The 12428-nt window shown below is 39.7% G+C and overlaps 1 protein-coding gene across 7 annotated transcripts in view; it reads left to right on the plus strand.

Moving 5' to 3' along the window:
• Positions 1 to 12428, plus strand: part of MESK2 (misexpression suppressor of KSR 2) — a 142650-nt gene that overhangs the window by 93601 nt on the left and 36621 nt on the right. For 6 of the 7 annotated variants that reach the window (XM_068384326.1, XM_068384325.1, XM_068384327.1 and 3 more), the window contains one exon: positions 5562 to 5778. In XM_068384326.1, the coding sequence (XP_068240427.1) occupies positions 5562 to 5778 (217 nt within the window). Of the gene's footprint in view, positions 1 to 2144; positions 2278 to 5561; positions 5779 to 12428 lie in introns of those variants that run through there. The other variant, XM_068384331.1, reaches the window with a different exon arrangement.

The following is a 12428-nucleotide window of genomic DNA, read 5'->3' on the forward strand; positions in this document are numbered from 1 at the left end:
GGATGCTCCAAAATCAAACCATTGTTTTCTCTAGTCTTGGGTAGTCCCATAGTCTCTGTACCATGGTCTTCCACTGTCTTGGGGTAGAGTTCTCTTGCTTGAGGGGACACTCGCACTATTCTATCGTATTTCATTTACTCCTTTTTTTATTTTTTTTTAAGTTTTATATGAAAGATCTATTTTAATGTTGTCACTGTTCGTATATTTTATTTTTACTGTTAATTATTTCTCGTTGTTTATTTATTTCCTTTTTTCTTTTCCCCGTTGGAGCCCATGGACTCATAGCTTCCTCCTTTTCCAACTAGGGTTATAGCTTAGCATATAATAATAATAATAATAATAATAATAATACTGAAATGAAGTATTCATCACAGATAATAATAATAATAATTATAATAATAATAATAATAATAATAATAATAATAATAATAATAATAATAATAATAATAATAATAATAATAATAATAATAATAATACTGAAATGAAGTATTCGTCACAGAAATACCGCCAGACTTAACACCAGATTTGCTTTTTAAGTCTGACCTGATTATGTATGATGTCAATGGCATTTTACGTAACCAGATTCCGCAATACTGGTCATTTAAAGCAATTGACCTGACACACATTTATGTATCTGCCACTGCGAGAACTTTATTTTACTTCAAAGAAAATATACAGTTTTACTTATTCATTTTTACAAATATATATTTATTTATACATTTATACTGTTTTCCAATGCTGTTTTTAATGCATTTAAATATATTATCATTAGTCACTCCAATAATCACGAAACTTAATAAAATAAAATCAGTCCAGATAAATTTACAAAACTAGCTGATACAACGTATATATTTTAATCTTTAATTTTCATTAAGGAATTTATTTATACAATTTATTTATACAAATGTTACTAAATTTTCGAGAAATTAACACATTTAGTGAAATATAAAAGTACAGCAAGACCTAGCCACAATTGATTAAAAGAGCTAATTGGTGTTAAAACGATGGTTGCTCTCATTGGCCCTTTTTTTCTGTTCCTGTATTAGAAAGACATATATTTCATACACATGATTGTAGATGATGTTCACAGTCCCAGTAAATGATAAATTCAAGTAATCAAATTATTCCCTTTCATATCTCCTAATTCATAACCTCACTAAAGTATTCCGCTGGTGAAATCAAACGGAGGCACTTTGCGTCAATAGGCGTAGATGATAATGTTTGAAATACTGTTATCATAATACAAATAGAACTGTAAGCATTTTACTCAAAGGCTACTACAACCACAAATAATATTTATATCGAAACCATTCTTATCAAACTGTTATTCTTAGTTCTATTTTCCAAACCTATAGATTATTAAAACAAATTCATGATGAGATTTTGCGTACCACTCGACATTCCTACATCTAAAGTTTGGCAAGATATCGAATTCGACCCGAGTTCTTGCTTTCTTTAGTTTCGTGCATAATTTCCACCGGCTCTGTCCTCAATTCGAGACTGAGTTTCTTAATCTTTCTTTGCAGTAGAAGCAAGCTAGCGTATGGCATCTCAGTCGCATCTGTCATACGTCAGTTTTCCACTGTCTTAGGGTACACTGACACTCAGATGGGCACGCTATCCTATCTTTTTTCTCTTCCTCTTATTTGTAGTTTAGTAGTTTATATTTGAAAGGTCTATTTTAATTATGTTACTGTTATCTTAAATACCGCATTTTAATTGTTTATTACAGCTGTTGTAATTTATTTCCGTTCCTCACTGGGCTATTTTCCCTGCTGGAGCCCTTGTGCTTATAGCATTCTTCTTTTCCAACTATAGGGTTGTATCTTGGATAATAATAATAATAATAATAATAATAATAATAATAATAATAATAATAATTGCGTTCATGCCGTGTTCATAAGAGTTTTCGAGCTCATAGACCAACTACAGCATTAGCTGTAAGGAATTTGTTTTCTAAAATAATTTTTAAAGAATGCCATACAGCTTTTGGTAAATTTTTACTATAACATTGGTTTGGTAAATCTCCACCCTTTTGTAAAAAAAAATGTGAATGTAATTTCATGGACATTGTTTGAAACACAGTAGTGTCGACTGCACACTGTACTCTTCTTGTTTGGCGTAAAGGGAATCGAACCATCAATACGCAAAGCACTACTACGCTTCTACGCACGCTGATGTTTTTGCTTACTTTGTGACTATACTTCTGCTCCGGTGTCCATTTGTGTTTTAGTTTTATAGGTCGACGGCTTTATAATCTCTGAACATGTATTATCGGTATGTGTGAACCAGAAAAAAATAACATTGAGGCATATTTAGCTGTTTAAGTTTGTTTTCGATAGGTTAGCGTATTAAAAATATCCTAGCTTAGCACAACCAAGTCGCGTGCAGGATTTATCTAATTCTTTCAACATTTTCAATGTAAACGAGGATGTACGGTATTTAAGGAAACCAATAGTTATTCTTTTAGGTTATTTTGGGCTCCTTAACTATTGGTAGGCAAGATCATTGGTAATTTTGTAGTGAATTACATGGCAATGTAACCTAGGAAAAAATACTACTGTTTCTTATAGAAAAAATTAAGTTCTCTTTAAAAATGACACTACAATGAAACCAGATCATTGGCTCATTATAGAAAGGTGCAGTAATAGTTAGGATGTTGAAACTCGCATTATTGAATAGATCTTAGCAAATTCGCTATTTTGAATACCATGTACTACTGGAGGAAACTTCTATTAATGAAGTTATAAATTTTGATAAAAATTACCCATTTTGCTCCATTTGTCATCCTACATATGCAGGAGTTTCCTTCCACCCGGTAGTTCAGAAAAACACTGGTAGGTGGTGCGTTAAGTTTCTATAATTGATAACGCCAAAATACTAGTCCATGGTGCTAATTCGCGTAACGAAATATAGTCCACTTGTCAGAACATAGGAGCAGTGAGGTAATGTTTATTCGCGAGCGAAGCGAGCAATGCTGTAGAGCAAAAACCAACTCATTAGCTCAATTAAGTACAATTAAGTAACGAGGTACTTGTAATACTATGTACCCAACACTGACTAAACTCCATAGAAAATGCGATGGAAAGGCCCCCTTTCTATGTGTCCAGAAGTCCTGGCAAACTAAAGCTCCAGTGTTTTAATAGCAGTTTCATTGCTGTTACTGTAATCGGTTTTCATAACGATAGATTTTTTTTACTACAATGACTAGTTTTTTATGACTATCAACACAATTAGACAAGTTCACTGTGTTTTAAGGTGTTTCAAACGTAATTGATAATAATAATATCTACCACAAAGCCATAGTTTTTCAGTTATGGTAGTCGACCCCCCATAACTCAAAAACGATTGATTTCCGTCTGGAATCATTATAAAAAACGTTCATAACACTACAAAATATATGATAAACCTAGTCTTATTTTCTACAAACAGTTTTTTGCACCATTCTGTAATTTTACCAATCATCCCCCCTCCCAAGTTTGGCAAAGTGTACGATGCATCATGCATTTTATTACATGATTAACAGTCAAAAATGTGTTTGTCCCACCACTATCATATTAGGCCTAATTTTTAAGGTAGGATAGGATATGGGGGGGGGGGGGTGTTGGTCACAGGAGTCATATCCCTCCGTTAGGTAAGGACATGGCTTCTAGGTTAGGTTAGGTTAGGTGACGTTCTCTTGTGTGGTTTTCTAGTCTGTTCCAACGAACTACAGAGGCTACTAGGATGCATTCCGATATTGTAAGTCCTTAATTTTTTTGTCCATTCCTAAAACCAAACTATTTGCAACGTTGTCTTCCATTCTTGGTAGACACGAAGATTTAAAGGTCACTCATGAATGGTAGAGGCAAGAGACAGTGACAGTGCCCTAGAGACTGACCATATATACATGTTATCAGTGTCCAAGTCCCCTCTCCACCCTAGCTAGGACCAGGGAAGGCTAGGCAATGGCTGTTGAGGACTCAACAAGTAGACCTCTAGTCTCCCATAAAAACCCCATCCTTAACTCATGAGGAACTATACCAATAGGCTACCACAAGGATATTTGCGGCTGGACAGTTTTGAAGGTTTTCCTCGTTCTTTTATGTAATGCTATGCAAATAGTCTTTATAGTTTCTATTAAACAGTTATAGGGAACTTGATGCTGAGCTCTTCTATTAGTTACCCATAACGAGTCGACATAAGTTGCCTTTGGGTCTTGGCTACTGATACCTTAATCTACTGCAGACATTAAGCCTATTACTGTAAATTGAAACTGTTCTGTTGAACATTAGATATATCTGAGAAGGGAGGGATTCTTTAAGCAGGGGAAGACCCCTTCTTTTACAAATTTATTGCTTCGTTTCTTTTAAATATTTACCCATGCACTGTTTGGTGTAACTTTGTTGAAATTGTGTTATTAGTCTTATCTTTATGAGTTTCAAACTATTCTGATATTTATTTAGAGGGAAAATGCTAAGTGTTAGAGTGAGGGTATATTTCCAGAGTCCAAAACTTATTAAAATTCGTGAAAAAGGTTATCAAAGCCATCCCAAACATATAAACACATGCCTCAGAAAGCATATTTCACCTAAGAAATATCGTAATATGCTGGTTACCTATTCAGTACAGTTTTCCCTCTCCTTCCTAAGAATAAAAAAAGATTCATAGTCTTCTATTACTGGAAACTAGCATTTTGAGAACAGGTGACCTAGAGCTCTTATTCTGATTACCTATTAGTAAGAATTTGGATTTTATGTTCAAAATAGTCAAAATTAACAGAATGCAGTATTTAAACCATGTTCAGAAAATATTTGTTCTACATAATGAAGATGAAAAATTTCAAAGGAATGCAAAAGGAAGATAATTCCTCATTAGTCAAGAGAGCTCACATGTAACTAGATTACTTGGTGATTCGCTCAAAATTCAAGCAAAAAAATAAAGTAGCAACTGCTTTGTTTTAGAAATTGTGCTCTGAAAAGTTGTATGTAAGGAACTCTTTTTGCAATAAGGTTGTGAAAATAAAAATACCCTGGTCTTAAGTACAAAAGTTATTTGGGTAAAATTATATGCCTTACTTTTTGCTAATCCATTATTTATTTTTTCCCTGGGAAAGCGTAATGTTTAGATATACTTTGGCATGATCTATCTTCAAATCTTCCTGTCTTTTCACTGCAGAAGCATAAAATAGATATAATTTTTGTTTCAGGTATTACTTTAAACTACTGTACTGTGCATCCAATTACAAGATACAATGTCTGTGATTAAGTAATTAATCAAAGCTTATCAGACTTTTTATTTATTAGTTGTATTTATTGATGTGTACAGCATTGTCATGCTGCCTTTGTAACTTAATACATTTTGCTGATAGATATTTTATTATTAATTACAGTAAAGTTCAAAACTTTGATGTGTTGGATATCTTCATTGTCGAAGTGTAGACTACTTACTGTATACCAGGTATCTCTTATTTAACAGATTTTGTTACTTATCAAAGCCAGATACCAAAATCTGTTTTATTTTTTTCCTCTATTTAATTTATGTATATTAAATTCATTCAAATTTTCTTTCCATCTTTCCAGGACAATGCCCAGCGATGCCCTTGATGACGTTGAGCTGCGACATGTGCAGTTGTCTGTAGCCAATTCTCGTAGTCTAAGTGAAGACGGATCATCTGGAATAAAGGAGACCATTGAGACCCAGCATGGCCCAATTGTTGTTGCTGTTGCCGGGGATTCGTCCAAACCTGTCATTCTCACCTACCATGATCTTGGTCTCAACCATGTTACAAATTTCCAGGTATGTTAAGTGCTGTTTGACCCTCATAAGTATACCTTATATTACTTTGCTCTGCGATAAATACAAACATCTGTCCTTTACATAGTTGAATGATACCAGCAAACCTGGAATAAGGCAGTTAAAGTTTTATGAAGGTGTGTTGGTAGTTGGTCGGTTGTTATTGTCCAGGAGCAGGGGGGAACCCCTCCATGTGTTTGCTCACTGAGCAGTCACTTTGATAGCAGCTGTCAATGGAGACAGACGTTCTACAACTGGCTGGAGACCATCAGATTTTCAACCTTTCTCCAGCCTTTTCTTCGGTACTCTTAGACCTTGTTTCCATCATGACACTATTGCATCTAGGGATGTTATCCTTTTGCCGGAGACATGGTTAATGATAACGTCTGGTACATGCCTCTGCTCCCCGGCTACCTGACTTTCAAGATGTTCAAAACATGTAGATAATATGGGTGTGATGTAAATTAGACGATAATCATCTATGTTAGAGCTACCACAAATACATTAATCTAAAGTAGTAACATTACCAGTAAGTGCAAAAAAAAAAAAAAAAAAAACTTTTTTGCTAACTTGCTAAAAAATAAGACAGTTTTGGAGTTAATAGATTTGCTTTCTTCATAAAAAGCAAATGAAAATTACCATTCAGATTTATACTTCCATAAACATCAAAGTCCAGCAATAGTTTAAATTTCAAGGGACCAAAAAGTTGAACTAGTTCAGCAAAATGAAAAAAGGAATGAGGTAGATTGATGGTGATCAAGCCAGGTCTCGAGATGATCCTGGCGATTCTCAGAAGACTACAAGACGAGTGGGATCCTTATCTCTTGAGCACATTTAGTAGAGTTCCAGAGAAAATTAACCCCTGGATTATACTTCTGTCTGCTGCTTTTTTAAAGGTACTTCCAATCTGTGAAGTCATTTGAATTTAAAGGTTAACAGCATTTTCTCAGAGAAGAAGACTTCTTAAAAGAGATTACTCAAGATAGGTATTGGGATCTATGACCAGCTTCAGCCTTTTTTAAAAGGGAAAGTGTGTTGTTTTAGGAGATTGGTGTCATACAAGTAGTACTTCTCCGATCTTTGCTTCTGTGTTGCATGTTGTGGACATCCTAGTCTGTCTCAGCCTTGAAGTGCTTCTGTCTTAGCGGGAAAAGGCTACTGCTGAGCCTTGAGTGCAGTCTTCTGACTGGAGAGCATAAACCTGTACTCTTCATGGCATTTGTCTATGCTCATGAGGAGTTTCAATCAATCTTGTCTAATCTGAGACCTCAGGCCACAGTGTGGGATGTAACCCCTGTTTTCAAGTCTTATTTGTGTTCCATACTATCCTTTGAGATTAGCGTAGGACGAAGATCCGACTTTGTAGATACATCGACTCAACTTAGCTTTGGCGAGCTGTTGCCATCTTATATGTCCCTACGTTAGTTATTCCAAAGGATGGAAGTATGTCTTCTTAGTGTGTACTCAGAGTTCTGGGCCAAGACTTGGAAGGATGGAAGGAGGTCTTAGTTTGTTCGAGTTCATGGCCAAGACTCCAAAGGATGGAAGGTGGTGTTATTAGTTTGTTCCCTCTTTTTTGGCCAAAACCTAGTTGTCTGCAATACCAGGTTAGAATCCTTTTCCCTCTCTTCTCAGGAGTGTTCCAGAGGGCATCAGAATGACCGGTTTTTGTCCTGTGCGGATTCCACGGTGCTATCTTAAGAGGACTTGAAACGTCAGTCCTGACCTCCAAAAGACTTTTCATAGCACTGGCAGGATTAAGAGAAAGTTATCCAACAATGCTGTTCCTTTCTAGTGTTGGGAACTATTACTTGTCCTTATATCTCAAACTAGTGGGAGGTTGGAGGACCAACCTGTGCAAGGCCTTACAAAGTTAAGACTATCGGGTCCTCCTTAGCACTCAGGAAGAACCTGTCAGTGGTTCAGATATTAAGACATTATGTCTGGCAGTTTCCACTACCTGTGTTATACTAACAAGAACTTTTACCCTTGTTCCTTTGATGGCTGTTCAACATGTTATGCCTCTTATCCAAGATAGTGGCTTTAGCATAATTTCAGAATGAAAATTAGATTGACTCTCCATCTACCTTTCTTTTTTTTCTCCCCTGTTGTGGATGTACCAATCGTGGCCCATTTGAGCTGAACTAGACAGCTGATGTAGAGGAGCTAAACATTCAAGCATTTCTTTTCACTGCCCGCCACTTGCAAGACATGACCCCACAGAAACCTGGATACAGTACATTTACCTTAGGATCTTTGGTGGCTGCGCAAAATGTGGTCGATAACACCTCGGCTTCCATGTAGGACAAGTAGCAGTTAGTTGAGGGCAGATGTTACGTGTGATTATGTCTATGATGAATGCTAGTGACTGGCCACTTCCCATTTCATACTCTTCTTTCTTGGGGTTCAGCATCCGAAGAACTCTGCAAGCTGACCACCTCTGATTGCAGGTGGGTACCATCCCCTTTGTGCATCCTAATATATGTAGATATTTGTCATATCCCTGGTCTCCAAGCGAGGTGGAGTCTGTCAATGTCTAGGCTAAGTGAGAAGCTTAACTAGGTCACATTGCTAAATTCTACGCTAGCATCAATGGCCCAGGTTGTCATTCTATAAGGATCACAAGGTGTCAGGGTGCCCTCTAAACATCTCTTGCCTTCTTGCCTAGCAAGGAGTGTCACCCTGGGACAGTCTCCAGCCAGTGGGTTTTAGGAAGTCCTACGTAAAGAGCCAAAGGTTTTTGTATAGTGTCAGAATAAATGACAATTTTTCAATATTAAACTTACCCGATAATCATGTAGCTGTCAACTCCGTTGCCCGACAGAATTCTACGGGAGGGATACGCCAGCTATCACTATACTAGAAGGGGGTGTACTCACAAGCGCCACCTGTGGCCAGGTACTACAGTACTTGTTGTTGACGCCACCTCACTTTTTCCTCTGTCGTGCTTCCGGCAAGACGTTCTTGGATACGCTTATGATTTTGGAGTATTGTTCACGGTTTGGTGAAGTATTTCTCTAAAATTTGCAGCTATTCGCTATACTGGAAACTTCTATATTAGCTTAGTTAGCTTTTGGAATTAATTTGATTAATTATGGTGACGAAGAGAGTATGAACTCTCTTTCACCTTTTTATGGCCGACCCTTCCCTTAGACGGAAGTGTTGGTGTCTAAGAGAGTATAGACTTGCGCTCTATCGTTACGATAGAGAAAGAATTTTCACGGTTTCACGTTGCAGTAAGAGTAACCGTGTCTAGCGTTTTGTTCATTCTTTCTTAACTTAATGGTTTTAATCCTAATAAAGGAACTTTTCATTTTGGGAAATATTTCAGTTTTTTCCTTTAACAATAATATGTTTTAACGATATATATGATTGGGCTCTTCTCTCAGGTTGTAAGTCAAGAGAGAGAGAGAGAGAGAGAGAGAGATAGAGACGGAGGGAGAAAGAGGAGGATAAACGTTTCATTCAAGCGAGTAACGTTGTTATCGTTTTTGCTCTTCTCCCTAGTCTCTTTAGGGGAAGAAGGTAAACGTTTCTAGAGTGATCTAGTGTTTAGTCTCTTTCCAGCCACTGAATTATTTATCTTTCATTAGATTTTTCTGTTACATTGTAATTCTGTTTTCGCAATTACTAACTTTTGAGAAAGGATAGAATTGTGTGTTTCAGGTACAAACCACTTAAAGTTTCGAGTTCAGTGAAATAAGTGCAAACAGAAAATCAAAGTGATAAGTGATTAGCGCAAAGTGTGTCAGTGTTGTGCGTGAGGGTACTTCTGTGCGCGCCAGTCGTCCTCCCAGTCCGGGACCTCTTGCAAGCTCCCAAGCACAGGGGAGAAGCAATGTCGAAGGGCAAAAGGGTTCAGCAGGCCTTGATCGGCGCACAGAAGTATCCTCGGTGGTTGCGGGCGTGTCTTACCGAGACCGTCACTCCCACCCGCAGACGATTGAGCCCTTATTTTGCTCGTCTGCAGAAGAATTTAGGGGAGAAAACGCTGGTCTCAGGTCTCAAGACCTCTTAAACGTAAAGTCCAGACCTATGCCAGACGTACGAAGTTAGAGTTCAACAACCCGGATGCAGTCATTGGGTTAGCTCTGACTCGCCGCAGTCATCAGTTGAATGCACTCCGCCTAAGAGGAGTAAGGTTCTGCCGCAACAGATCTCTGCTGTTAAGGCTTTACCTCAGCAGACCTTAGTGTCTGCCGACCCCAAGTTGACTCTACTGCAGTCCATGCAGTCACAACTTTCGGTCTTGATGCGTGAGTGTCGGGCTGAGAAGGTTGAGCCTCCGCCTGCGCTCGCTCCGCCTGCGCTCCCTCCGCCTGCGCTCGCTCCGCCTGCGCTCGCTCCGCCTGCGCTCCCTCCGCCTGCGCTCGCTCCGCCTGACCGCAGTACCGCCTGCCAGGCGTACGATGTTGAGCCACGTTATGAGTTTACTGATCCCAGTGGTGTGCAGCTCCCTCCGCCTTCCTTAAGGCAACCTCAGCAATGGGAACAGGAGGCTTATACCTCTCTTCCTCCGCTTCCACTTGCTGTTCCACCAGTGAGGCAACACTCGCTTGAGGTACAACAACCTCTCCCATCCTTGAGTCAGTCTCCTCAGCTCTCGCTGCAGCGAGCTCAACCCTCCTCAAGGCAAGCACCTCAACACCTTAGCCTTGCGCCTCAGGAGCCTCAACTTGCGAGACTTTTACTGCGTTCTGCGCAGCCACTACCTTTTCGCTCTCAGCTCACACCGCAGGAACCTCAACTCGTTCCTCAGGAACTTGCTACTGCGCATCCGCCAACCACTCAGCAAGCGCAACCCTTGAGTTCAGCCACTCATGCCAGGAGTCAGCCTCCTCCACCCATGCGCCTACCTTCTGCTACTTCTTTTGGTCAGCCTTTGCAGACTGAGCCTCAGGTGTTCCCTCAACAGAGTCTTGAAGAGGAAACCACAACTATTGTTGTTCCAGCTCGTTCTGACTCTGCTGTTCAGCATACCTTACCTCCATTTTCAAACATTATGGTAATGGAGGTTATTTGTATTACTTATAAAAATATATTTGTATTCCTTGCAATATATTTTTAACAATATCGCAAATATGGCAAAAATATGAATCATGAGTTATGAATGTAAGGTAAATATTATGTTGATATTAAAACCCCATGCAAGCATGCATAAAGCACTCTAGCACTGGTCATGGAATTTCTGAGAAATGTTAAACGCCATGCACACGCTCTGCTTACATTACAGCATGCTCTACATACAGCATGCTCTGCTTACAGCATGCTCTGCATACAACATGCTCTGCATACAGTATGCTCTGCATTCAGCATGCTCTGCATACAACATGCTCTACATACAGCATGCTCTGCATACAGCATGCTCTGCATACAACATGCTCTGCATACAGCATGCTCTGCATTCAGCATGCTCTGCATACAACATGCTCTGCATTCAGCATGCTCTGCATTCAGCATGCTCTGCATACAACATGCTCTACATACAGCATGCTCTGCATACAGCATACTCTGCATACAACATGCTCTGCATACCTTACCGCATGCTTCTCAGTCACACATCTTTGGTTGTTGCCAACTCACTAGACTGTCAAGCAGTTTCATAACGTTGCCTTCTAGTCTGCTGCTTTTGCACCAGTGAAACCCTCACTGAGAGAACTTAGCTTTTCTAGGATATGGTCCCTGTAGATGAGAAAGTTCTTTTCTCCCTCCTTCTGATATTCCCTTGAGGACTCTGTCATTTGGAGGGAGCCTTTAGCTGCGTAGCCTCCTATGGACTTTTATTTAAGCATAACATGCTTCCAGGGAAGGTAATGGTTCCACTTCAGTCGATAATCCCGTCTGTTACCACACCTGCTCCCATAGACCTTGAGCTGTGTTGCAAGACATGCAGTCCAAGCTTAGTCCTTGTTAGAGGATTTTTTGTTTACGGAGTCAATGTGTCACGGGGAAGACGTTCAACAACCAGCAGAAGTGACTTGTTGTGACGCAGTGCGTCAACCTCAGCAACCCGATAAGGAGTTGTCTGTACGACCCAGACAGTCTAGACAGATTCGGGTTGTCACTGTACTTCCTCGCTTGCCATGGTTGACAGTTCACAGACTGTGCAGCAGTACCATGATCTTGTGTCCGGCTCCGTCAGACGACTGGCTTTTAAGAGCTCCCACAAGTCGTCGCTGTCTGGAGATTTTCAAATGGACTATGGATCTGACCAAGGAACTGGGCCTCCTGGTCAATTTTGAGGAGTCTCAGCTCGTCCCATCCCAGACCATTGTCTCCTTGGGTATGGATCTTCAGAGTCGAGCTTTTCGGGCTTTTCCGTCGGCCCCAAGGATCTTCCAAGCCCTAGAATGCATCCAGAGCATGCTGAGAAGGAACCGATGCTCAGTCAGGTAGTGGATGAGTCTAACAGGGACACTTTCATCGCTGGCCCTGTTCATCGTGTTAGGGAGACTCCACCTCCCCCCCCTTCAGTATCATCTAGCTGCTCACTGGATAAAGGACATGACGCTAGAGACGGTCTCAGTTCCTGTTTCCGAAGAGAGGAGGTCTTCTCTCGCGTGGTGTAAGAACAGCTTTCTTCTCAAGGAAGTCTACCTTTGGCTGTTCAGAAACACGACCGCTGTCTCCTCTCGGACGCATCAGACACGGGC

The sequence above is a fragment of the Palaemon carinicauda genome, chromosome 12 (genome assembly GCF_036898095.1).
Source record: "Palaemon carinicauda isolate YSFRI2023 chromosome 12, ASM3689809v2, whole genome shotgun sequence".
NCBI lineage: Eukaryota > Metazoa > Arthropoda > Malacostraca > Decapoda > Palaemonidae > Palaemon > Palaemon carinicauda.